A 24,473-nucleotide genomic window follows, 5' to 3' on the forward strand; every position below is an offset into this window, starting at 1 on the left:
TCTTCTAATTTTTATTGTCAAAGACCAAAATATGAAGTTATATCAATCTTAAAGATCATTTTAGCTAAAAAGCCAAAAAAACTCTTTTAAGGCTCTACCGTCTCTCTCTATTATAGAAACTTCTGGCTGCTGCTTCAAGAGAGGTAGGTATGTACACTATAGTGTAGTCGAGCCAGTCCAGTCGAAGTGGGGCTAAGAGCATCTCCAATAGAGACCTTAAATAGAGTCCCTACAACCGTACAATCTCTAAATATAGGGACAAATGACTTCAAATAAGTCGGAATTGAAGTCCTCAAAGTATCTCAATATACAGGGACTCGCTGGATACCTCAAAAGAATTCTCAAATATAAGGACTACGTATAGAAACTCAAATAGTAGACTTCATATTAATTTTGAGAGGGAATGGTGCTGCTCTTTATGTTTTTTTTTTCTTTGTTTTTTGAACCCACCCAAGTGGGGCAACTTCTAATTTGGTTTTTTTTTTTTTTTTTTTTTTTTTAATTCTTGAAAAATCAATGGTAAAGATAGTTTCTTATTTAGGAAAACTAACGAAAAGTCCTCAAAATCTTTATTTTTAATGAAAATGACAAAATAAAGGCTTAAGCGAATAGTACAAAAAGTGACTTTTCAAAGTAAAATATCATTTTCGTTAAAAGTGAACAGTACCAAAATGTTTCATTAAGATTCCCTTTTTATTTTTATCAATGGTTACAATATTTTAATGAAATGAATAATAATTTTTTAAAATTTTAATCTCTATATTTAGGGATATACTACAACAAAATTTAATTGTAAACAATATTCTTTTAAGGACTCGAACATTCCTTTGAAGCACCTAAATAAGCCCTCAAATGTGATGGTCATCGAAGATGCTCTGAGTTACGTTGAGTTCTGGTTTTACGACAAGAAAGCTCGGCTTTGCTGCATCAACTTTTAACCTTTATGAATTAGTTATGTTCCCTTGTCCTTCAAAATAGTATGACATTTTTAAATTAATTAACAATTTAACATGCCACTCAATACTACAGTTTAATGGTATTCCTCTTCACTTGGAAGTAAAAGATCTTATGTTCGAATCTCGTGAATTGAGAATTCGATATCAAATTAGGCTGTCCATTGAATGACTTAATTGAACTCTCCTCCCCCTTAGTGCAAAAATATCGATGTACTAAACAAAAAACAATTCAACATGCCCGTAACCCTATTTCCCAGTGCGTCAAATGAAGCAAATTAAAAAGGAAATGTAACGGCTGTTTCCGGTCATTACCATCACAACCCTATAAATTACACAGCTCGTACCTAACGGCGGGTCATAACTCTTCAGTCCCACAACTACAGAGCAATTTTATCATTCCTTGTGCTATATTCTGATTTATTCACAACCGAATGATGACGCGGTTTACTCATCATTGGATGTGCTGTTTCCACTGCCGGCAACCCAGTACTGTTTAACGACCACCAATATCTTCTCAGGAACAAGGGGTCCGTCCTCGTGATCCATAATTTTGGCATCCCATCTCATGCCCCCGACAATCTTCCTAACCTTGTTCAGGACATCGACTTCATCCCTGAAGATGACTGTCCCTTCAGGCCGCAAAATGCGATCCATCTCCAAAAGGATGTCTTCCGGTTTGCACCTGCTTAATCCATTTAATAACTGATCAGCACATTTGTGAATGTTAAATGCTTCATGCAACAATGTACCTTACACGGAACCCCAGCTAACCAAAATGAGCTGTTAAATTGCAAGATTTGGCCTGATTGGAGCTTTCACCAGAACTAAACATCCGTGAGTATTGGTCATGAACTTGTCAAACGTGGAGCAATGGTCCTTTTGTGTAAATATGTTAAAATTTCTATCCAAAATAAAAGGTTTTAAATGGCAAATAAGGGACAGAAGTTCTAAAAGAGTTGCCTAAAAGGGCCATTTTACCACTCTCTCACGAGTTCCAGGACCAATACTCATGGATTTTCAATTCGAGGACCAAAGTTCAGGACAATTATCTCAAATTTGAATAAAACAGAAAAGAGTGACTTTATAACTGTAAGTTATAGAAAGTTGGCAAACTACATTACTACTCTTATTAGCATTAGATTAGATTTATGCATGAAAAAACAACTGTCATTAAGGAAGCCCGTAATTGTTTAAATTAGTATATTTTCACTTTATCACTAAAAAGCCACCATTGTTCAAACAGCCCTAGAGAAATTACTTATAAGAGTTCTTGGATTTAGTTCTTCAAAGATTCTTCCATCTTGATGTTTACCAAACTATACACATTTTTAGAAATGAAGTCTAAACTATGAAGGTTTTAGAAATCTTAAGGACAAGATATTGCATCACATGATTTGATTGCTATCTCATAAGATAATCTACTGCTGCAAACAACTACATATGATATATGTACACAGATACACAGGAAGAAGATAATGAGGCTTACTCGTTCTTGTACAAGCTGAACACGCCACTAGCATGAATAAGGTCATATGACCTTGGGTACGTAGAGAAGCCTTCACACCTGAAAGAAGTTTCTTTTTTTGGTTATGACATGGAATACTAACTTGAAAATATGTATTTGCTACCTAGATCTCAGTATTGTAAATTATAATCGAGAAGCAACTAAAAGTCTTTGTAGGAAAAGCATAAAGGTTAATGAGTCCTGAAGGACACTCGTACACTTCCATAAACACTGATGTCCCTGTGTTTGCGTGTGATGTGTGTGTGTGTGTGTGTGTGTGTGTGTGTGTGTGTGTGTGTGTGAGAAAGAGAGAGAGACAGAGAATTATCAAGGACATACCAATCATGATATATGCCAATTAGACCTCTCTCATAAATAACACCTAAAGTATTCTTTGCAATTGTAGGCACAACATTCATAACCCACAATTTTCGAGATTCAAGGGCTGCTGCAAACCCTCCAAGGCCTGCATTCATATCCATCACATTTCGATATCTTGTCGTTCCAATCAATCCATTGATTCTTTTGTAAACATTTACATGCTTTTTCCAAAGTTTATTGTCCTCTTGGTAAGATTCAGTTGTAACCCCTACAACTAAACCGTTAGCGATTCGAGGAGGGACTGCATAAAGCCTTGCAGGAAACTTCAACTCCCCTACTGCTACTTCATTTGCATTGGTTACCTCAGGAGAAGGGGTTACACATGTGTCCATTTTCTTGTACCTGGAACAGACCACATAAAACTTAGAATTAGGATGGCTGTAACAATTTAAGAACAATATATTAAGCAAATAACGAACAATCTAACCCTAGAACTGGCATTCTTTCAAAATCGCTCTTATATGAATTGCATGGGACATGCTATATAATATATATACCATGGAGGGAAAAAAAAAGCAAGGCCAAAAGAACTTCACCTTGTATTGTTGCAACATTTGTAGGAACTAAGCTAACTTTCGCAACCACTAAAATGACAAAGGGTGGAAGAACATAAAACAAAGTAAAAAAGAGAACATATTCACTTTAATGAATGGAATTTAAAGTTATACTACCGTACTGCTTATATCAATGAATTTCAGTTAAAAGCCTAATATTGAACTAGCAAACCAACGCAAACAGTGCAAAACCTGCATAGCAGCAGAGCATGCTTACATAGGATTGGGAATGTTGGATATATGCAGCATGCCAATTCAACTACTTCTGCTTATAAAACTTGTGTTCTATTTAGCATTTTCCTAGATGAGTAAACCAAATTGCTGGATGAAAGTTACTCAATATCATATAATTTGAGATTTTCAAAAATATTTTTCGCGCATTATCCTGCCATCTGCTGCAAAGGTTTGTGACTCTTTCCCCTAACTGAGTCTGTCCCACTTCAGGAAGTTCTACCAAACCTCAAATTTAGAGGGGGGCAAACTTATGATGACCATAAGATTATCTTTATACTTGAATAGGGAAGATGTAAAACAACTAAACAAGGCTAAAAACAATGAGTTGTGAAAATAACAAACTAATAAAGAGAAACCATAGTGCCCAGAGACTCACCAGACATCATCAGCATCCTCTGTTTGGCATACATCGATAGACTTTCTTCTGCAGGATTTTGTATTTACTTTTTTCTTCCAGATAGCCATATCTCCTTTCTCATACTTTTTATCCCAGCAAAGACTTTCAGCCAGTGCTTCAATCTGTTTTTGCTCAGCCTGCACGTCCTCCTTAGACCGCTTCCACGTTTTGTAGTAGGTCTTCCAATTAATTGGAGGTCCAGACAATATCCAATATCCACCAGGTCTAAGGACCCGATCAACTTCTTTTAGGTACATTCCATCTACACGCAGGCATTCATATTTGAATCATAAAATTTCACCACATTGAGTAAATAAGTTAATAAACTATCGTTGCAAGTTAAAACTTGGAAAACAAAGTAAAAGATGCAACTCCAACGAGAAGCCCATTTTATATAGAAGTCAACTTGTGGGAGGGGGGTTCATCAAACAAGAGAAACTCAGAAAAGGGAAATTTAGGAGGGTTGGTAAATAAATTAACAGCCAGCCATGTAAGAGTTTCAGGTGGATTAGCAAACAACTCTGACCATATTTCAGTGGTCAATGACTTGATCTTCCAAGTTGAGACAATATCACAATTCATTTGACCGTATTTCTGAGTACAGAAATAAATATAGATATGTTTTTCTACTTTTTATATCTTATTTTGAGTTTGTAATTCAACGATATCTTATCAGTATGTAATACAAAAACAAAAGAAATCAAATGTGATTGCTTAAGCTTAATGTTGGTTACTCCAAGATGTTACCATTTTCAGTCCATGGAATTAAACACCGAGAGCACTGGGCCATATCAAAAGCCCTAGATGGGTATGGAAGATGAATCGATCCAAGCACACCAATAACAGCAGGTACTCCTCGCTCCAATGCAAACTGCACTTGTGCTTCATGATTGTCCCGGGGTGCAAAGGACATGGCTAATACATTTCTTTTCATTAAGTATGCACCCCAACTTGCAACCTGTGTTGTTGTTGGCCTCATTAGTACAGAACCACAACCAAACGGGAAAGAACTGACTGTGTGTGAACATGCACGCTATTATAAATCACTACTCATGCACATACATGATCTAGTCACAAATACATAGGCACAGATGGAATGTACATTTTCATTCAGTACATGCACAGTGTTTTTGAAATGCAAGGTTGATCTGACGTGACAGGTTCTCAAATATTCTCTGGAAAGTGAAAAGCTAATGCTCTAGTCAGTCTTGGATTGACTGAAGGAAGTTAAGAAGCTCAAACTGAATGCAAATGATAAAATGGCAGAGTGGGGAAGTGAATGTAGACATGTATATCCAATAATAAAAGCACATTAGAAAACAAACTTACTCCACAACCGGTGTCCAATGCTGTCCTGACAGAGCCATCTGCAATCGGAATAACTGATGCAAGTTCGTCAATATATGCATCTGCGCCTTGGGGGAACATTGTTCCTCCGCCTGGAAATTTGAAAACATTTCCCTGAAATTGCACCCAGTTCTGTGAAGCTTTCTCAACTGTGAGGCTTTTATAAGGTACATTGGCATAGTGGACATAGTCACGGCCTTTAGGCCAGGGGAATGGAGTTATATACCCTTCCCGGGCTGGAATAAGACAATGCAATTTTTCCTCTTCTGGAGGACAATGTCTTTCCCTGTATACCATATTTTCCCTGGGGAATTTCATTGCTCGGTCTTGTTCTTGACAAGGAGTATAATCAGCATATTTAACATCACAAGGTTTGAACTCTTTGGCTTTAGGTTCATAAGGTTCAACTATCTCCACGATACTGTGATGAGATTCAAAGTTCAAATCAGAGTTCAAATCAGGAAAGACATTACAATCCTTCTGCTTGGTTACTTGAAATGCTATTTTATCTCCTTTTCCAAAACCACTCTTTTGCCATGCTCCAAGAAGGTAGAAGAAACAACAAAGAGAAATCACAACAAATACAGATAACGTGCTTCTTGTTCTGTTTCCTGAAGAATTATGCTTGGAGCCCATGATATTCTTGTAATAATTCCCTCAAACCTGTACAAAGTAATTTAAACCTTAGCGGCAAGTATTTGAAGTATGTGATCAATGGTTGAGAAGTTGAAGCCAAGCACTGCCAAAATGTAATGAACAAAGGGAACAAAAATTCATGAACAGGTACTAAGTAGGTACTTACTTACCCAAGAATCTACTATAAATATTAAAAACTAGAAAATAACTTGATTAATTGTTCCGAAGTACAGTTAGTTTTCTCTAGCTAGAGTTGCAGTCAATATGCATCGGACCTACAAAACGAGAACTTGCTGCTCATTCGGCTTTTAGGCGATCTTGAAAATACAAATTCCAAAAAATATATGTACATCTCTTCAGATACGAACCAAGAAGTACTTAATTAACATAAAACTTCCTGAATGATAATGACATAAGAAAGACGATGGATTCCCAAATACAGTACGTTTCTAAAGGCAACTATGCATACATTCTTATGGTTAAATAGTAAAGGACTTGCAAGCAGTAACTAGATTTGCTGAAAAGAGAGTGCGTTGGCAACCACATTAGGATTAAATAAACTAATGGATAAATGGGATCAAACCCATATCATTTTCCACCATTTAATTTAAATTTAGAGATTTAGTGGTACTAAATCCATTGTCATTGCTGTTTCAAGGTATGTGAAAGCTCATAGGATTAGATGAAGGATTAATCTCATCAGTAAACAAATCTTATCATTAATTATTAATTAGTTCCAACCGAGCGCTGTGGCGATCAAGGATTCATAGAGCCGAACCCACTTAGTGAGATAATGCTTGGTTGTTGTTGTAGTAATTAAATCTATTGCCTCAAATCAAGCTCACCTGTTGGATCTTTAAGTGTTGAATCCCTTTCACCTAAGGAGAAAACTTTGGATCTCACTTAAAAAAAAAAAAAAAAAAAAGGGGAAAGAACTTTGGATATGAATGCAAGATGCAGAAACAATGGAATTCAAATCTTCAACTTTTAAGACAAAAGAAAAAAGAAAAAGCAAGTGCAAGCATGGATCTTGTGATGGTATACAGGGATCAAATTGCTAACCTGAGAGACGAGTTCTCAAGTGGGTTTATTGCATTTGAACTTTTCTCACGTTCTGCATCCCCCACAGTGCTAGTGAGTAGTGAGAGAAACTGGGGAAGCTAGAGAGAGAGGAGAGAGAGATTTGCAGTGAGGGAGAGACAGAGAGACTGAGTGGGAGAGATTATATATATATAGGAAGAAGAGGAGAGGTGGTGGCAAAGCAGGGGCATACTATTAATAGAAATTTGATGACTTTGGTTTTCAACTCCTGGTGGAATTGCTCGTCGAATTGTCCGCCGACACAGAGGAGTGATGCACTACGATCCGGAACACGCAATCACCTCTTCATCTGTCAAATCTAGTAATTCCATTAAAATATAGATCTAAACTAAATAAATTGTCAACATAAAAATATTAAGTTTAGTTATAATGTCGGGACTAAATTAATGTTGTAACTATATAAGGACTACTAAATATAAGTATAGTTAAACAAACATATTTTTTAATTTAGTTATCTTTAACAAAAGTTGTATAAAGATTCGAAATTACAGTGCAGCATGCTAATTTTCGAAATGTAAATCTGACAGAAATTAAATTGGGACTAAACAGACGTAACATTTTCAATAGATTGAGTACTTGTTTAGAATGTTTAAAAATGTTAAGACCAATTTGAAATTATATTAAACAGTTTAGGGGTTTTAGATACTTAATCCTAAATTTAAATATGCAAATATTGCATATTTTTTAACTTATTGATAATTATTCTTATATGGTGGCAAGTTTCCTGAGACGAGACTAGGAAAATTATAAGTTATTACAATGTGAAGTTTATTCTTATATATAGTTTACCCTAGTGGGGATCTAATTTTCTATGACTAGATTATTCTCTTACAGAATATCACTATGGAGAGGTTTTACTGTACCTAAATGTAAACTTTCCAACTTTTTATAATTGAAACACACAAAAAGTTATTAAAAACATCTTCAATTATGCTCATTATTTTCAAGTCAAGTGAGAATTTAGTTAAAAGAGATTATAAAGTTATTTTATGAGCTACCTAGAAAATACGCCAACCATACTTGAAGCATTTTGCTACTCGCTTTAAACTCTAGTGTATGTTCCACAGTTTCTCTTCATTAAGAAAATACATGTGACACACCCCGACCGAAATCAATGCATGCTGGTCGTCACGTGAGGGTGATGTAGCCATGTGCACATTGCGGAAGCAAAAGATAGTAATAAAAGTACGAATAAATAAAAACCAAACTACAAAACAATGTAGTTAACGTACAAGTGCAAGTGTAAGTGTGATAAACAATATTCAGAGCACAGAAAGCCTATTGCAATCTAGAGGAACAAACACTAACTAAACACACCCAAAGGTGGTCTTACACTGGTGATAATCTATCAGATATGTCGTGGATTCCTCGTAAGCCACCAAAAGAGCAAACCAAACTAGAACATGGAAGGGCACAAAACAGAAAGTGTGAGTGGGCAAAAACAAAACTTTTCAAAATCAATTCATTATCAAAGTTCTAACCCCTCGCCGTCAAACCTGTATAGTTTTCCAGAAAATAGAATATACACATATATCAAAAACATGTTCAGAAATATGCCATGTCGAATGCCTCCACATAAAATGTAAGTAACCCAGGTAATGTCAATCAATGCAAGTAACATGTCAGCCGGAATTACCTAACGTGACCTGTATGGCTGAATCTAGAGCTCAAATCCCCAACTCACTAACTATACCTACACACGAGTCGGAACCACCTAAAGTGGTTTGTACGACAAGACTGGGTGTAAATAAATCCGCTCAAGTGCTACGATGACGTGAAGACTGGGCGAATAATCGCGGGTCACCTACGAGTCAGAACCACCTATAGTGGTCTGTACGACAGGACTGTGCACCTAACTTGGATCCAAGATGCGTGTGTGGTGCGGAAGGTGAACATCACGTGAAGGACTGTGCCCTAACTCTGGGCGGGAGCACTAACACCGGGGGTGCAGGTTATGAGCTCTCTATGCATCTCACCTAACCACTAGTTCACAACCATAAACTATGAACTTACCTGGCACTTACATGTGCGTCCGCAACACTAAACATACATATATGCAACTACTAATGCATAAATAAATAGGCAAACGCTATGCATGGCATTTAAAACATATAAACATTCCATATCATTTTCTGGGGAAAACCACAAGTATATAGGTATATACGGAAAACCAAAAGCCCACTCACTGATATGTGGAAGGGTCGTAACCCCCTTGTCTCGAGTGACTGCGCTCGTCCTCAAGATAGGTCTCACCTAAATGCGAAACAACTATAAAAACGTCAATTTAAAGCACATAACCAAAACTAGGTAATAATTTCTCATACAATGCTCAAATGGGATGTTTGGATATACCAACGTGATCTACTCAACCTCACGAACATCCTCATGTTTTTAAAATAATTTTTCGAGGCTCCACGCGCCAGCAAGGGCATGGCCCTACGCGCCCCCACGCGCGGCGAAAACTAACGGATTCCCTAACCGTCGTTAGAGAATATCCCGTTAAACCCTAACAGATTCAGTTAAAACTAACCTGACGCCGTTAAGAATATTTCGTTAACTTCACAGAATATTCCCTTGTCTTCTCCGGTGAGTCTCGCCAGCCGCCGCCGTCTGAAACTCAAATTCTTGTCGGAAACTGGAAAATTTTCAAAACTTCATATCTTCTTCATTTCTCAACCAAATTCCATGAAATTGGTACCAAAATGAAGCTTACAACGAGTAGAACAAAACATTACCACTTTGAAGTCCTGAAATTCATGGAATCTCGCTGGAGAAACCATGAAATTCCAGCCAAACCTGCAACTCGCCACTCCAGGCCTTCCCAACGTCCAATTTCTTCCAAAATGCTTCTCCGAGCTTCGTGAGAGTATTCTAAAGCTACCTATGACCTTAAAAACTTCTAAAACCCCCCACGATCACGTGTGCATGAACAGTGCACAAAATTGAGGTTCCCTGGTTCTCAGGTTTTCGAGGGTTTCATGTCTAAAAACTGGTATAGATGAGTTCGTGATGACGAGATGAAGGTGATGGTACTAAACACAAGCTCGATCTGCATAGAAATGGGTTGGTTTGGTGTTGTCCGTACGACTTGTACGGACGTTGTAGAAAATCGAAAGAGGGAGGGGAGAGAGAGAGAGAGAAGGCACGGGAGTGTGGTATGGGTGTGTGTGTGTCCTGTAGAGTCAACCACCAAAAAAAACAAAACAACACCCCACAACACCAATTAACGTCCAAGGGCATTTTAGTCTTGTCGCATCTACGGTACAAATAATTCGGGACGAGCTGTCACACATGGCTAATGAATAGGAATTGTGGAGCATACACCACAGTTTAAAATGGACAGCAACAAATGCTCCCTCTAATTTAAGAGGTCATAATGTGAACTAGTAAGAATGGAGTTCTTATTAAGGAAAACTAACGAAAAATCCAAAAAAACTTTAGTTTTAATAAAAAACAATGACAAATAAAGATGTAATGAATAGTATCAGAGAAATGTAAAAATGTGGTTTTTCGTTAAAAGTGAACAGTACGGGGGTGTTTCGTTAAAACTCACTTCTTATTATTACAGAAAACTCCATTTTTATTCTTGAAAAGTATGACTTTTAGACTAGAACCTTATGTAAGATTAAAATTTAATTTAGTCATTGATACATTTAATAACCTCATTTATTAATCATATTTTGATATTTTATTTCTCTTTTTCTTCCTAATTTTAATGTATTAAGTTAACTACATTTAATCCTATTTTTCTTTCATTCATCATTATATTTTGTTATAGACAATTGGGCCAACTAATTTTTTTTTTATATACAATATTTTATGATACCCTTCGTGTCCTTCATTTAGGTAATTAATTTATATAATAATTTTAGTATATCTCTTTTGGTACAAATATTTAGGTACATTAGTTCAATACAATATATTTTGATACATATATTTTGGTAATACATTTTAGTACAGGTATTTAGATACATTAATTCATTATAATATATTTCAATATAGATATTTAGGTACATCAATTCGTTTTAATATCTTTTTGGTACACGTATGTTTCTTATGTGTCACCATATATATATATATATATATATATATTATGTTTTTTCATTGGGTACATTTATAAGGATATAAGTGGAGTAAGTTTAAAAAATTAATGAATTAAAATATGTATATTCACGTTCTTGTAATAGTAGCACTTCAAATCACAAGATTTCAATAAACAACGATTTGTTAAATATTTTCTCATATGGACATAATTAAACACTACAAAACTCTATAACAACAGTGCACCCTGTGTACAACTACATGAATGTGAAAAGTTAATCAATTTACTGCAGTAAGATAACCTATTTATAGGCAAAACACCTTTTCACCGGTGATGATTATTCTTAAAAGGCCAACTGATGGAACCTTTTATTCAAACCATCTCATCCTTTTCAAATGATACGTCCCCTACTTCCAATTTTAATAAGTACAAAATTTAAAGGGATTGTTATTGACACTCTAAATTTCTCATTCTAGACACTAAACTTTCTATATTTAAAAAGAAAAATACACTTATGAAAGTGTAGAATGAGATTTTTGAAGTGTCAATAACAGTTCCCAATTTAAATAGAATTTCCAACAAAAATGCATTATATAACACTCCACGGGTGTCGAGCACATCACAAAGTTACTTTAGCTAATCCATATAACATTTATGGCGTTCCAGCTTTATAGATCAATTTGCATTATTGCAATCAAGAGTTACTTTCTTGACATATATATTGGACTCCAATTTGGAACGTTGAGATGATCGCGTTTAGTGAATTTAATCTCTATTAAGCACTACACTTGCTTCAGTTGATCCTCCTTGATTTCCTGAGACTAACCATGCATCTCCCATCCTACAATTATGCAGACATAATTTAGTCTGATTTAATTCTAGATATCGAGTCATATAATCCAACGACCAAAAATAATGTTTTGAATAAACACATATCATGAGCATGTGAAGATTTTTGAAGAGAATGGCGAGTAATCCACTACCAAGCACATTTAATATTGTCCCCCAATTATCACTCGCACAATATGATCAGTGTGAAAATTTTATCACAAAAGGTGGTGATATTAAAAGTAGAACGACACCATACAAGTCATATTTATTTTTGTTTATTTTCGATGTGAAATTTTTGTTTTCTTCAGTAGAATAACGCAATCTAATTCGAGGTTGAGTTGAATTCGAGGATATTTTTACTTATTTTAACCCGCTTGAAGGAGACTAAAAATCAAATTGGACATCACGGATTCTGGATCACCAAACCCATGATGCACTCCTTACTGCTCCCTTAGGATTCAAGTCATGATGAGGTAGCGAATTAAGTTCTGATCGCGTTCTCCCGAAACAAAACCAAAGCAATAATAATTATTAGAACGTTGACAGTTGGATCATATGCCTTTCCCCCCCACTATCATCAATCACTACCGACACATTGCTGTCACTTGCCCACAAAACATATATATTATTTTAGAAAAACGATTTTAACACGGTTTTTCTCAATTCATATATACTCATCTAATTTTGTAGTCGTTAGATTGAACAATCTAAACTACATATTTATAGAATTTTCATTCCCCACCAAAATTTCATGAAATTGTCATTCTATCTCTCTAATTAAAATTGAACATAAATAAGAAATATGGACAATAATGTAATTTTACACATCCAAAATTTTATTATTTTTTTTCAAAACCTCACATACATATGATTTTAACATATCTCTTATTAAAAGTAAAAAAATAAAAAAATAAAACTATCTCCCTTCTCTCCTCACTCTCACGTTCTCTCTCACTCTCTTCCCTTCTCCTCCCATTTTAAAAACAAAAATAAAAAAAATTTCACACCCATTTTGTGTGAGCCCGTATGCCAGTTAAAATAAAATCAACTGTGTGTGCATTAGGGTTCTGAAATCTTTAAAATGTCAAATTTGAAATTATAAGATGATTTACTTGCTAAGTTAAGAACCAGAAAGTTCAATTTCTTGTGTGTTTATTAAAGATTTCTTACGCCGCTTGATAAATATTTTTAGAGTGTTGTTATTCGTACCAAAAAAAAGCCATTCACACTCTAAATTTACTACATTTCAAGAAAAGAATACAGAATGAATAACTTTATTGAGTTACAATAACATCTCCCTAATTTTAATTCTTGTTTATTAAGAAAATAGGGCTTTAATGTAGTCGACAATGTCTTTTTCTTTTGGCCCCCGAGTGCCTGTGGTGTTAAGTGAATTGATTACTTATGAAAAGAAGAAAAGGATGAGGCTGACCAACAAAGACATGAGAAGCAAAGTTCAACCACAAATTCATTTCCCCAATAAGAATATGTAGGTAAATGTACACATTCAATGTTCAATTCGATTCCTCTCCAATATGATTACGACTTAGTAAACGAGCAATTATTGTATTACTTTTGTTAAGCGGGACGGATAGAACCCTTCAAACGATCCTAATTTGTTGTTTTCTTTTTGCAGAAGTATTCAATTTCTTGTTACCCAAGAACGTCAATGACACCAAGTAACGATTCACTCATTGCAACGTTGAAAAAGGTCCCAAGTTCGAATTCCCCCACTCACATAAACTAAAAAGACGTCAATGTCTCACGAAACAAAGTTCCGATACTCAATATTCAAAACAGGCAAAATCGAAGAGCAATACGAATTCCTCTAGACATAGGCAGCATCTGCAGTCTGGGATATCACAAGGTATTGGGTCTAACTACATACATAACAAGTTAAAAAATTAGCATGCATAGTAATAATAAGAAAAGCTTCATATGTATGTGTTTGCCAGACCTCATCCAGCAGTATGCTCTATGCGGTTAGTGCTCTGGTCTGGTGTGAAGCAGAGAAACCTGAAACCTAGTATCCATCTAAACTGTTTGGAGCTCGATACAGAATGGCGGAGGAGTAGCCGAATTTGCTTCTTTCATCTCAAAACAATCTAACTTCTGTACTCTTTCATTAACCACCTTGATAAATATCCTGTGCAACCTCTCCGACAAACTTGTGCATCACCCTTCAAAAACAGAACACTTTGAATCTCCTCTGCTCAATGGGATAATGGTCACTGCTCCAACATCACCGTATCAAAATTCAGTGCTTTAGCATCTGTGTGAAAAGAGGATTCCATCAGATATCAATTCCACTACATTGATGCGAACAAACAATCTAAAAAACAAATGAGCACGCAGGAAGTACTATAAGTGGGACCAATTATTTCATGAAAACAAAAACAAACAAAAAAATGAAATGAAATGATGTGCAACTAACCATCCTTGAGTGAGTGGAGATGCTGATCAGAACTTCTTTCCGTGCTTTTGCTCAACTTCAACGTGCTAGACTCCCCCTTTTTCATTCTTCTCAAAGAGCTCAAAGAGCCTTCAACTGCACAAAATGAGAGCCGTCATGCCAAATTTGAATGCACCCTTCTTTCCATAGAGCTCCCAATTACACAAATTATATGTGCTTGTAAATAGTGTTTTGCTAAAAGAAGATAAAACGGCCATGTTATGTCACCATATTTACAATTTCACATACATAAAACCGAGTCCACCTGCATACCTTGCCATTCCCATACTACTTTCGATTCACCCTTAACCAACATTGGATAACGATCTACATGAGAGTCCTCCTGAACCAACTCTTCTACCTGCACATACCACAGATATCACTATTAGAAACATGAACGATAATATAATTATTATTTTCAAATATAGACAAACAGAAACCATAGAAAAAAAGACCTACACTTTTCATTGGGACTGAAAACAACTAAGATTTGGTAATGATACAAATAAACTAACAAAAGAACCAATTCAAGTCACGAAAAGTGGACGTACTGAAACTTTTCAATTTCGTTTTTTCTCATAACGGACAATGATATATTTTCATAGCTTGGTGATATAACCTTTTTAATGGGGTTAAAAATGAGTGTTCTTTTATATACTCAATACTAATAAGGTTGAACAAATGACTTGTAACTTGTGCCCAAGTATACAACAAGGCTTTATCACGTTAAATAGAGATTTATGGAAAAACAATATGTCTCCAATAGGAGGCATGCTTGGGAGTTGTCATGGTGATAAGAGGAGTAAGGAAAACAAGTAAGATTAGAATGGGTCGTGAGTTCAATCCCTTGTACCGCATTCAAAAGAAATTAGCAAAAAATAATGTAAGCCAAAACTTGTGAGATCATGTATACAACTAACTACCGTCATTAGCCCTAGCGACTCGAAGCTTGGCAGTGGCCCAATCCAAACATGAGTTTGGGCCCAGTTAGTCACTCAGACAGCAACTGCGGTTACCCTTTTGCTTTACATAGAATCTTTTAAAATAGAATATGATACATTATATATATCATTTAAAACATTTTTAAAGGGTTCTTATTTTAAAACATCAATCCGCTGAAACTTTCAGTTCAACTAGATCATGCAAGAAGATCCACCTCTCATCCCAGAAAAGTATGCCAATTTACATTTCAACAGACAAATTTGAACGAATCTGAACTCCTATAACATTATATGCGCATTTGCCTTGGTCATTTTTTTTATTTTTACAAAGGAACACTACTTTGGATACTGACAAAATCATGGATTAATTTATAAATTATCAATTCAACAAGAAAGTATAGATTGAAGTGATAATCCCAAGAGACATGAAAATACCTTTTTCCACAATATAGGGTCCTTCCTCTCTTTTGGCAAAAGTAGATGATCTCGCAACCGAGAGGCAACTACCCATGGTTCGCATTCACCATTCACACTCTTTGACATCAAGGCCTTCTCCTCAAGTATCTCACAAACCTAAAAAATTGGCAAATGAAATTGTTTTAATAGAACCAATTGAACAATTCAAACCAACCCATGCAATTAAAAAAATCAAGTCTTTTCTAAGTTGTGCGTGATTAACAACCACATTTAGCATGCTGTTATAAATTAAAGGTCACTATTGACCTTGATAGGCATTCAAGCAGTGAGTTAATAGAACATAAAGCTAGCATGCTCCAGAGAGCTTAACTTGGGACGACCATTGAAAAACTCGTATTTTTAAGTAGAACAATAAATTATGGTGTTTGTGGATGTTTTCAACAGCAAGAAAAGACGGCAGCTGAATCTGTGCTCATATAGTGTGACCATAAAAGGACATCAATTTAGCATCCATATTATTGTTCCCTGCATGAGATGATAGTTTTAACTTTTCGTATGGACAGAGTACCAACGTACGCTGACACCACCTGCAGGAGTTTCATTCTTTTTTTAAAGTATCAGATCTGATTCTTTTTTCTCTCAAAATTTCACATGTAAACACACATAAAAATAAAGAAATAATACAAGCATACAAGGTGATAACAGTGAGTAGACATGAAAAAAATAAATTAATAAAATTAGAAAAATAATGGGAGTGACACATAATGATGATAAAAGAAAAGAAATTAGACTTCATGGAATGGACATATAAAATGTAGACCACGAGATGCACCCATAACGAAAGGAAAACTTGTTGAAGCATATGCATCCAGAATCCAGATGCACCTATAATAGGAGATATTGAGTATGGTAGATAAAACAGAAATGTGAAGCAACACTACCAAAAAAATATTTGCGACATTTTACATTCAGATCAAAAAAATTTCCTGATCTTACATGACCATGGGTTTGGGTTTGGATTAACATTAATATATGTCCACTTAATCCACATGAACATCCACTTCTTTTTTCAGGCATCTCAGAGTGTACAGTTGTCTATGTGTTGCAGGTACATTCAGAAAACGCAGGTTACTTCACATAATTCCTTCAAAATCCAGGCTTTATGAGGTCAAGTGCTCAAATGTTGGTCCCAAAAAGGATTTAAGAATATGGTGACATCCCTTTGATGTCAGACTTACATGAGAGGCTAAATTGTATATGTTCCTTACAAGTAAAGAACAAACGATACCGTATACCTGTTGGTAAAGCTCGTCAACTCTAGTTGCTAGACGCCATCTTCGCTGGAGTTTCCAAATAATGAATGTCGATCCCACAAGCTGGAGATCTCAATACCGTCAACAAGCTTCAAAAAGTTGATACTAAATATAAGCATTAAAGGCTGCCTTTAAGAATGGAATACCAATGCACAAACTGAATAAACAAGTAATGCATGCTCAGCAATCCATTGTCGGATGCGACAGGAAAATGGTTTGTAATGCTCTGCTAGCATGTCAGGGCACTTCAACTCTTTGAGCCTACACACAAAGAAAGTAAATATAACATAAGATGGTTGGGAAAAATTGAGAAAGTGGACAATCTTCATTCCATATGAAATGACATACCCATGAGAATTTGTCCTCGTGTCCAACATTCTATTGACAGTCTCCATTGTCCTTTCTTTCGTATACATATAAATCGCATTGTCTGAGCCAACATGTTCCACCAGATCTTGCTTATCTAAATCATGCCATATATCATTCTCTTCGATCTGTCAGAGCAAGAAAAACTCAAGAATTTCAAATGTATTCAAAAGCACGGGAAAATATCCCGATACAGATAAATTTTTTTTATCAAATTCATAGGAGTTGAAAAGACACCAACCCAAATCGTTCCAGTTCCATAGCACAAAAATTCAGCAAGCGCCTCACAAAGACGAATTTCTACCCTTTCTGCCTGTATCATACAAACCCAAGTAAGAAACTCCAATGTAACTTATGCAAACATTCGTCTGCTGGAATAATGTTAGTGCAGCTGAAAGGAGAGTTTCAGGACCTACAAGTTTCTTAGATGTATCATAAATACTTCCATCTTCTATGCATAACTTGCCATGCTTTTTATATCCTTCAAGACAATCCAATTTCCCTTCATAACATTGTCCATTACTTGGGCAAGGCTCACAAGAATCTGTAATAATTCCAATTGCTTAAAATGTCATTTCAGCACATAATTACGCATCTTGCTGAAAACCCACTAGGAAAATCAAGGGAAATTCAGCTAAAAAACTAAAACAATGCATAAAACATAAATAAAAAAAAAGTAAATAAAAAAAGGTGGGTTTTATCGGGAAACAAACAGGAGAAAATTGAGAGGCGTACCGGGGAGGAAGTCGAGAGAGTCGGGGGAGCTATCGCAATAGGGCTTCCGGTGGCGGTCGGTGAGAGTGGAGGATAAGAAATTGCAGGTGAGAGCAACGGAGGATGCGATGGCGAGGACTGCTATGAGCCGAAGGAAGTCGTGCTTTGAGGGAAATAAACTTTGGGATGGTTCCAATAGCGACGCGATCGAATTAGGGGAAGACTGAAAGTAGGGTTCGGGTTTGGGCTTGGGTTTCAGGCGCTTCTTTGGAGTCGAAGACATTGATGATGATAGTGTGATTGTGTCTGTTACTGTGAGAGGGAATGAGAAAGAGAGGGAGGAGAAGGAGAAGGAGAAGGGATACCAGGAGAGATGAAAAATAAAGATTTAAATTTAAATTTGATAATCATTTCATTTCTTTTAATTAAAAATTAAAAATCAAAAAATAAAATTTACTTTTTAAATTTAAATTTGATAATCATTTGGAAGGGGTTGGTTCAGCCACACAATAACTAACAATAATATATTTCAAACTCGCATTTGGGGATAATCAAATATAAGACCTTTCACTTACAAATGAAGAGAAATATCATTAAACCATAGTACTAATTGGCTACTTTTTAAGTTTTGAATTTAAATTTGATTCGCTTCATTTTTCTATTACTGTGTGGAAACAGTCTTGCGCCTCGCCTTGTAGGGTAGTGGTGAAAATCTTGCACATGAGGGCGGCATTACTCTGGTAAAGGATCATTGCACTGGGTAGTGCTTCAGGTACCTCTCTTGGTCTTCATCACCCTTGAAAAGGGTGAAAGGTGGCATATTGAATTTGCATGGGGCCTCCATCTGCTCAATCTCGTCTATGAAAGGTGACCTACTCATGTTGGCTATATCTCTCTGAAGTGCCTTGTCAGTAGTCTTAATGTGTTGGAAACCGTTCAATTGTTCAACTAGAAGCCTCTCTACTTCTTACTGGATTTGCCTCTATTGGGGCAGTGGAGCCTACCGCTGCCACCGTGTTGACCTGTGGGTCTATGATGTTCTTCCCTATGTCCTACTTGTATGTGTCGCGAAGGTGGTGCGCGTGGTACGTCTTTGGTGAGCGAGCTGCTAGTGGTTGTACATATGTGGGCTACTAGTTGAACTCGAGTCGAACGAGAATTCTGCTTCTCTCTGTCTGTTACGCTAGCCAGGTGGAAGTGCACACTGCCATAATGCTCGGTTCGCGGCTGCTTGAGTGGTTGCTTGTCGAGACAATGCTGGAAAAAATTGTCGTCTCATGCCCTTATCCTGTTTTGAGATATCTCGTCAAGAGTGTGCTGGGTCTCGATGTGCTCCAAGAGCTTATTCACCAAGGTTGTCTGTTGCGCGCATACGCTTGTCAAATTTGCGACCTGTCCAGACAAGTGTTGTTCACCATTCGGGGTGGAAGAGCTTGGATGGTAGGCATCTCTTAGCATTATTGATGACATGTCATTTGGTTTGCAAATTGGAAAATTTTGGTCTCCCAAGCATTACTCCTTATTTTATACACATGCATGTTGTCCAATATCCTACTAGATAAAGTGTTGGGTTCTACCCATATGCCTCAAGTTTGAAACTCTCATTCCTAAATTATTAGTATAATAATTCCAAAATTTTACTCCTCTACTTAATAATAAACTCAAAAAAAAAGAAGAAAAAAAGAAAAGAAAAATGAACAAGAATTACGTGTATTTTACTTTATTTAGAAATCATTCTTGAAGAAGACACAAAATACCAATTTGATGTTTGCCGAAGCTAGGCTAAATATTGTATTTTGTGTTTTTAATTATTTGTTCGTTGAAAACAACATACCAAACGCATATTATCAGTACAACGTTACCAAACAAACCCTTATTTTCTTCCATACAAGCGACTTTGAAGAGGAAGAGGATTCAAATGCATAACCATTAACAGACCTTCCATGCAACCCAAGATTAAGAAGAAACTGCAAAAGTGAATTTCCACAACACACGAATAAACCACACTATTCAGCCGTTACGACAACATTCAAATCAAAAATCAAAACTTGAAAATCACAAAGCAAAATGTATAAAACTTGGATCGTTTAGAAAATACATTGACCATCCGTAAAATCACACGCAGACACAGGGTGAGTGCTTAGAAGACCACTCGAAACTGGGGCGCTTCCGAGCCACTGGCGGGGAGGATCTCCCAGCGGCATGGCTCCAGGTCTTCGGAGACAGGGCAGTACCCGGCGAGAGTGACCTTATCGGCTGAAGCCGCCACTGATCCGAACTCGAACACGGTGATGTTGGCGGTGGCGGGTGGTCGAGGCACCTCAACGGCGCCGTTCATGCCCGGAGCAGCCTCGGTCGGTTTCGAATCCTGGCTGGTCTTGGTTTCGGCTTTGGGTTCATTCCCTTTCCACCACGAGAGCAGACCCATCGCTCACCCTTCGACTCTGTCGCTGCTGCGGCTGCTTTGGTGAATTGTTTGATGCTTTGCTTGGGGACTTTGGCGGCATATCCATCCACACACGTAGGGCTTTAAGTACAAAGGTAACAGTATCGGGCTTGGAATTCCAGGAAATTACGGAAATGCCAAGCCATTGGGTATCCAAAGTCTAAACGGCTTGAGAAGAAAATCAAGACAGAAACCAAATTATAGAGTCTATTGATTTTGCAGGTGCAGATTAGGGCTTGATTGTGATTTTGAATCAGGATTAACAACCATGAATGAAGAGCAACGGTCACTCCTTCTGAGCTCCTCGTCGCGCTTCCCGCCTCCACAAGGTCCTCATCTCTTGTTCTCTCTCTCTCTCTCTCTCGACAAAGTTAGGTTTCTGGTTTGTTAATTTTGAAATCTTGGCACCAGGAGTTAAGCTATCTTATGGAACGGCTGGATTCAGAGCGGATGCGTCGATCCTCCAATCCACGGTTTACAGGGTGGGAATTCTGGCGGCCCTAAGGGCCGTCAACACCCAATCAGTGATCGGCCTCATGATCACAGCCTCTCACAACAAAGTCTCTGATAACGGAATCAAGGTTGCCGACCCGAGTGGCGGAATGCTCTCTCAAGATTGGGAGCCGTTCGCTGATACCCTCGCCAATGCTCGTGATCCGCAACAGCTTGTTCATGTATGTTTTTCATTTTTTATATAACCCTTGTGCGTGTGCGTGCGCGTGCGCATCTGCCTCTCTTTTATTCGTGTCAATTCGTGTACAATGCTGACTGAATTCTTCAACAGTTGATAGCTAAATTTGTTGAAAACAAAAAAATCACACTTGATGGAGCGAAATCCGTGGAGATATTGGTGGCAAGAGATACAAGACCGAGTGGAGAATCTCTGGTTGAAGCTGCTAAACAGGTATCTTCTCTTTTTCCATTGCTTAGCGTGCAGTTTCTAAATCTTTTTTCGCTCCTCATTTCTTAGCATTTGGTCGATTGAAGGGAATCAGTTCAATTCTTGGAGCGGTTTCCCATGACTTGGGAATATTAACCACTCCACAGCTACACTGGATGGTTCGGGCTAGAAATAAGGGTTTGAAAGTATCAGACATTGATTACTTCAAGCAGCTTTCAAGCTCGTTTAGGTTAGTTGGAGCTAGAGTTTTGTGTAATGTGTTGGTTTGATCTTGCAAAAAATTCATATGTTGTTTGAATGCCTTCGTTAAGTGCTTTGTGTGGCTGGTTAGGTGCTTGGTAGATTTGATTCCTGGTGGAATTCATCCCAGGGACGTGGATGACAAGTTGGTTGTTGATGGGGCAAATGGTGTTGGTGGAGAAAAACTTGAACTTTTGAAGACGATGTTGAATGGTTTGGTTATTGAGACACGGAACTCCGGAAAAGGAGGAGGTGGTGTACTTAATGAAGGAGTCGGTGCTGATTATGTGCAGAAAGAGAAGGTCGTTCCTTGTAGTTTTGGTCCACAGGATGTTGGGATAAGGTCAGTTATTCATGGATTGTGAAACAAACTTTGATTATCATTTACTTAGGTACTTGCTTGAATTGCCTGCATCACAGAGATATTGTTGGAGAATGACTGATAGTTGCATTATGCTGACAATTCTGTTGTATGCGTATTGTTGCGATACATAGACTACGTTGATTAGATAGATGGGAGAAACTCTGAATTTTGGTGGCCTGTTGATTTGCTATTATTGTTATTGCAATACCTATGCTACGTTAATGTGATTAACAAATTCTGAGTTCTGATCTTTGTCGTAATAGCATGCTGCTTTTGGAGAACTTGAATTTTGATCTGATTTAACAACTAGTTGGATTGCTTACAATGGATGTATCTTTTCCTTGATGCAAACATTTGTTGGCTAAGAAACAAGTTTGGTGGTATTTTAAATAATTGTTTCCCTAAAGCTAGTTTGGCAACAAAGGATGTCAGTGTGCAATATCCAAACATCGTTTTGGGGTTTCAAACTACTCAAGTTTTCTATTTGGTCAATTAGTAATGCTCGACTGTTGATCTGAAGTGTTACATTAAATGATCAGATGCAGGGACTAACTGTATGGATGCTTCTAGCTTTTCAGGTGTGCTAGTTTGGACGGTGATGCTGATCGGCTTGTATATTTTATTGTGCCATCTAGAAGTAGTAATAAGATTGAACTCGTTGATGGGGACAAGATTTTATCCTTGTTTGCTATATTCATCAAGGAGCAACTAAGCATTTTGATTAAGGAAATAGATGTTAATGGAAATAATGATTATCAGTGTCGCCTTGGTATTGTGCAAACAGCTTATGCAAACGGAGCATCCACAGATTATCTCAAACAGTTAGGCCTAGAAGTCACTTTTACACCTACAGGAGTGAAACACCTTCATGAGAAAGCTGCGGAGTATGATATCGGGATTTACTTTGAAGCAAATGGCCATGGCACCATTTTGTTCTCAGAACATTACTTACGGTGGTTAGAAACCAGGACTACTGTGCTTTCTGATGTAGCTAAAGGTTAAACCGGTCTTTGTGCACTACATTAGTGCTGACATGATTGTCCATTACCTGTCTAAATGAAGAACGTGGTTGTTTCTTTTCAGGTTCAGAACAGCATAAGGCGGCCTTGAGACTCTTGGCTGTTAGTGAATTGATTAACCAGGCTGTCGGGGATGCGTTGAGTGGGGTACTCTTGGTTGAGGCCATTCTGAAACATATGGGATGGTCAATACAGAGGTGGAATGAACTTTATCAGGATCTACCCAGTAGGCAGCTTAAGGCAAGTTTCCTTGGCCATCCTTCTATTCTATGTTATGGATGATTTATTAGCTTTATAGTTGTTTTCTTTTGAGGCTTTCATATGTCATCCGTTTTAAAACTTAATTGATTTTCCATCATTTCTTGTTGGCCGCAACGCGCCCAAAAAAAACAATGGTGTAAATTGATATTCTATTCAGAAACTAATTCTTCCGCTTCGCAATTATTAGGTCAAGGTTATGGACAGAACTGCTGTTGTAACAGAAAATGCAGAAACTGTGGCCGTGACACCCCCTGGCATTCAAGAAGCCATCAACGCTGAAACCGGTAAGCAGATTCTCCTTTTATTTTGAGTACAGTTGAGTCTTTGCTCTGCACAATATCCATGTTGATTATTCGTCCGTACCGTTAAGTTGATAGCGGTAGTCATTTGTTGCACGGAAAATTGCCGCTTTTCCTAATTTTAACTGTGTATACAATTTTTTGAGGATTTTCTTGTGTTCCTGTTTATATTGCAGTTAAATACCCTAGAGGCCGATGTTTTATACGACCATCAGGAACAGAAGATGTCATACGCGTATATGCGGAGGCATCCACACAGAATGCAGCAAACAGCTTAGCAAACTCTGTAGCAAAACTAGTAGATCAGTTTCTTGGGTTTGGAAGCTCGAAGTGATCTGCAACTTTCTTTTTCAAACCAAAACTCACTGAATTATTAAATCGATGAGGATTTATGGTGGCTGACAGATTTCCTGTTATTCTTGTTGTGGATGCGGTGGATTGAACCCGTAAATGTAGAACGGTGTCTTACCTGGTTTGGTTATGATTCATCGACATCCAAAATAACGCGTGGACTAAAACCCAGAAGTGCGAAAACATTGAATTTTTCTTGTAACTTGTATTCTACTTTACATTGTTTCCTATTGATACATGTTCTGTTTCTTCTTTATTAAGAGTTCTTGTTCAACAATTTGCAGAACCCGCATTTGTGCAAAGCAACAACTAAACTCAGCGCGATCTTAATAAATTTCCAACATACAGAAGTAGAGTAAAAGGCTTCTTGCATGACATGGAAAATTTATACTCGAGCTTGAATGAT

At 37.1% G+C, this 24,473-nt stretch overlaps 4 protein-coding genes across 7 annotated transcripts; 1 reads left to right on the top strand and 3 right to left on the bottom strand.

Annotated features, from left to right (window-relative positions):
• Window positions 1–1,151: 1,151 nt before the first annotated feature.
• Window positions 1,152–7,234, bottom strand: LOC137710492 (probable methyltransferase PMT14). Of its 2 annotated transcripts, none has more exons than XM_068449530.1 (7): window positions 7,072–7,234; window positions 5,356–6,036; window positions 4,774–4,984; window positions 4,006–4,288; window positions 2,800–3,183; window positions 2,443–2,520; window positions 1,152–1,641 (listed from the first exon to the last, which is right to left on the bottom strand). In XM_068449530.1, exons 2-7 carry the CDS (start codon window positions 6,007–6,009, stop codon window positions 1,401–1,403), a joined length of 1,851 nt encoding a protein of 616 aa, XP_068305631.1. In that variant the 5' UTR covers window positions 6,010–6,036; window positions 7,072–7,234; the 3' UTR covers window positions 1,152–1,400. The 2 variants fall into 2 exon arrangements, with proteins under 2 accessions (XP_068305631.1, XP_068305632.1); XM_068449531.1 differs by having other exon boundaries at window positions 1,152–1,638; window positions 7,072–7,230.
• Window positions 7,235–13,500: 6,266 nt separating this feature from the next.
• Window positions 13,501–18,540, bottom strand: LOC137710953 (uncharacterized). 2 transcript variants are annotated; one of them, XR_011065028.1, is made up of 11 exons: window positions 18,208–18,540; window positions 17,889–18,016; window positions 17,714–17,785; window positions 17,455–17,600; window positions 17,253–17,367; window positions 17,089–17,169; window positions 15,812–15,949; window positions 14,709–14,796; window positions 14,418–14,531; window positions 13,941–14,255; window positions 13,501–13,863 (listed from the first exon to the last, which is right to left on the bottom strand). XR_011065028.1 is itself a non-coding variant. In XM_068450125.1 (10 exons), exons 1-10 carry the CDS (start codon window positions 18,467–18,469, stop codon window positions 14,212–14,214), a joined length of 1,188 nt encoding a protein of 395 aa, XP_068306226.1. In that variant the 5' UTR covers window positions 18,470–18,540; the 3' UTR covers window positions 13,508–14,211. The 2 variants fall into 2 exon arrangements, 1 of the variants encoding a protein (XP_068306226.1); XM_068450125.1 differs by having other exon boundaries at window positions 13,508–14,255.
• A 1,340-nt stretch (window positions 18,541–19,880) lies between these two features.
• Window positions 19,881–20,614, bottom strand: LOC137709905 (uncharacterized). Of its 2 annotated transcripts, none has more exons than XM_068448887.1 (2): window positions 20,285–20,614; window positions 19,881–20,153 (listed from the first exon to the last, which is right to left on the bottom strand). In XM_068448887.1, the coding sequence occupies exon 1, from the start codon at window positions 20,612–20,614 to the stop codon at window positions 20,327–20,329; it is 288 nt and encodes a 95-aa protein (XP_068304988.1). In that variant the 3' UTR covers window positions 19,881–20,153; window positions 20,285–20,326. The 2 variants fall into 2 exon arrangements, with proteins under 2 accessions (XP_068304988.1, XP_068304989.1); XM_068448888.1 differs by having other exon boundaries at window positions 19,881–20,192.
• A 153-nt stretch (window positions 20,615–20,767) lies between these two features.
• LOC137709903 (phosphoacetylglucosamine mutase) lies at window positions 20,768–24,344 on the top strand. The gene is made up of 9 exons (XM_068448885.1): window positions 20,768–20,961; window positions 21,044–21,306; window positions 21,417–21,536; window positions 21,620–21,762; window positions 21,865–22,116; window positions 22,716–23,134; window positions 23,221–23,396; window positions 23,605–23,701; window positions 23,893–24,344. Exons 1-9 carry the CDS (start codon window positions 20,901–20,903, stop codon window positions 24,048–24,050), a joined length of 1,689 nt encoding a protein of 562 aa, XP_068304986.1. The 5' UTR covers window positions 20,768–20,900; the 3' UTR covers window positions 24,051–24,344.
• The last annotated feature ends 129 nt before the right edge of the window (window positions 24,345–24,473 follow it).

This window comes from Pyrus communis, chromosome 12 (assembly GCF_963583255.1).
Source record: "Pyrus communis chromosome 12, drPyrComm1.1, whole genome shotgun sequence".
In the NCBI taxonomy this organism is placed as follows: Eukaryota; Viridiplantae; Streptophyta; class Magnoliopsida; order Rosales; family Rosaceae; genus Pyrus; species Pyrus communis.

Excerpts from the sequence above, each read along its gene's own strand:
- LOC137710492 (XM_068449530.1), bottom strand. The coding sequence starts at position 6,009 with ATGGGCTCCAAGCATAATTCTTCAGGAAACAGAACAAGAAGCACGTTA. Across the intron at positions 4,289-4,773 it reads AATTCCATGGACTGAAAATG|ATGGAATGTACCTAAAAGAA; the intron begins GTAACATCTTGG and ends GCCTGCGTGTAG. Across the intron at positions 1,642-2,442 it reads TTCAGCTTGTACAAGAACGA|CAGGTGCAAACCGGAAGACA; the intron begins GTAAGCCTCATT and ends AAATGGATTAAG.
- LOC137710953 (XM_068450125.1), bottom strand. The coding sequence starts at position 18,469 with ATGTCTTCGACTCCAAAGAAGCGCCTGAAACCCAAGCCCAAACCCGAA. Across the intron at positions 17,368-17,454 it reads ACGAGGACAAATTCTCATGG|GCTCAAAGAGTTGAAGTGCC; the intron begins GTATGTCATTTC and ends CTTTGTGTGTAG. Across the intron at positions 15,950-17,088 it reads TTGACGAGCTTTACCAACAG|GTTTGTGAGATACTTGAGGA; the intron begins GTATACGGTATC and ends CCAATTTTTTAG.
- LOC137709905 (XM_068448887.1), bottom strand. The coding sequence starts at position 20,614 with ATGGGTCTGCTCTCGTGGTGGAAAGGGAATGAACCCAAAGCCGAAACC.
- LOC137709903 (XM_068448885.1), top strand. The coding sequence starts at position 20,901 with ATGAATGAAGAGCAACGGTCACTCCTTCTGAGCTCCTCGTCGCGCTTC. Across the intron at positions 20,962-21,043 it reads GCGCTTCCCGCCTCCACAAG|GAGTTAAGCTATCTTATGGA; the intron begins GTCCTCATCTCT and ends TCTTGGCACCAG. Across the intron at positions 23,397-23,604 it reads TACCCAGTAGGCAGCTTAAG|GTCAAGGTTATGGACAGAAC; the intron begins GCAAGTTTCCTT and ends CGCAATTATTAG.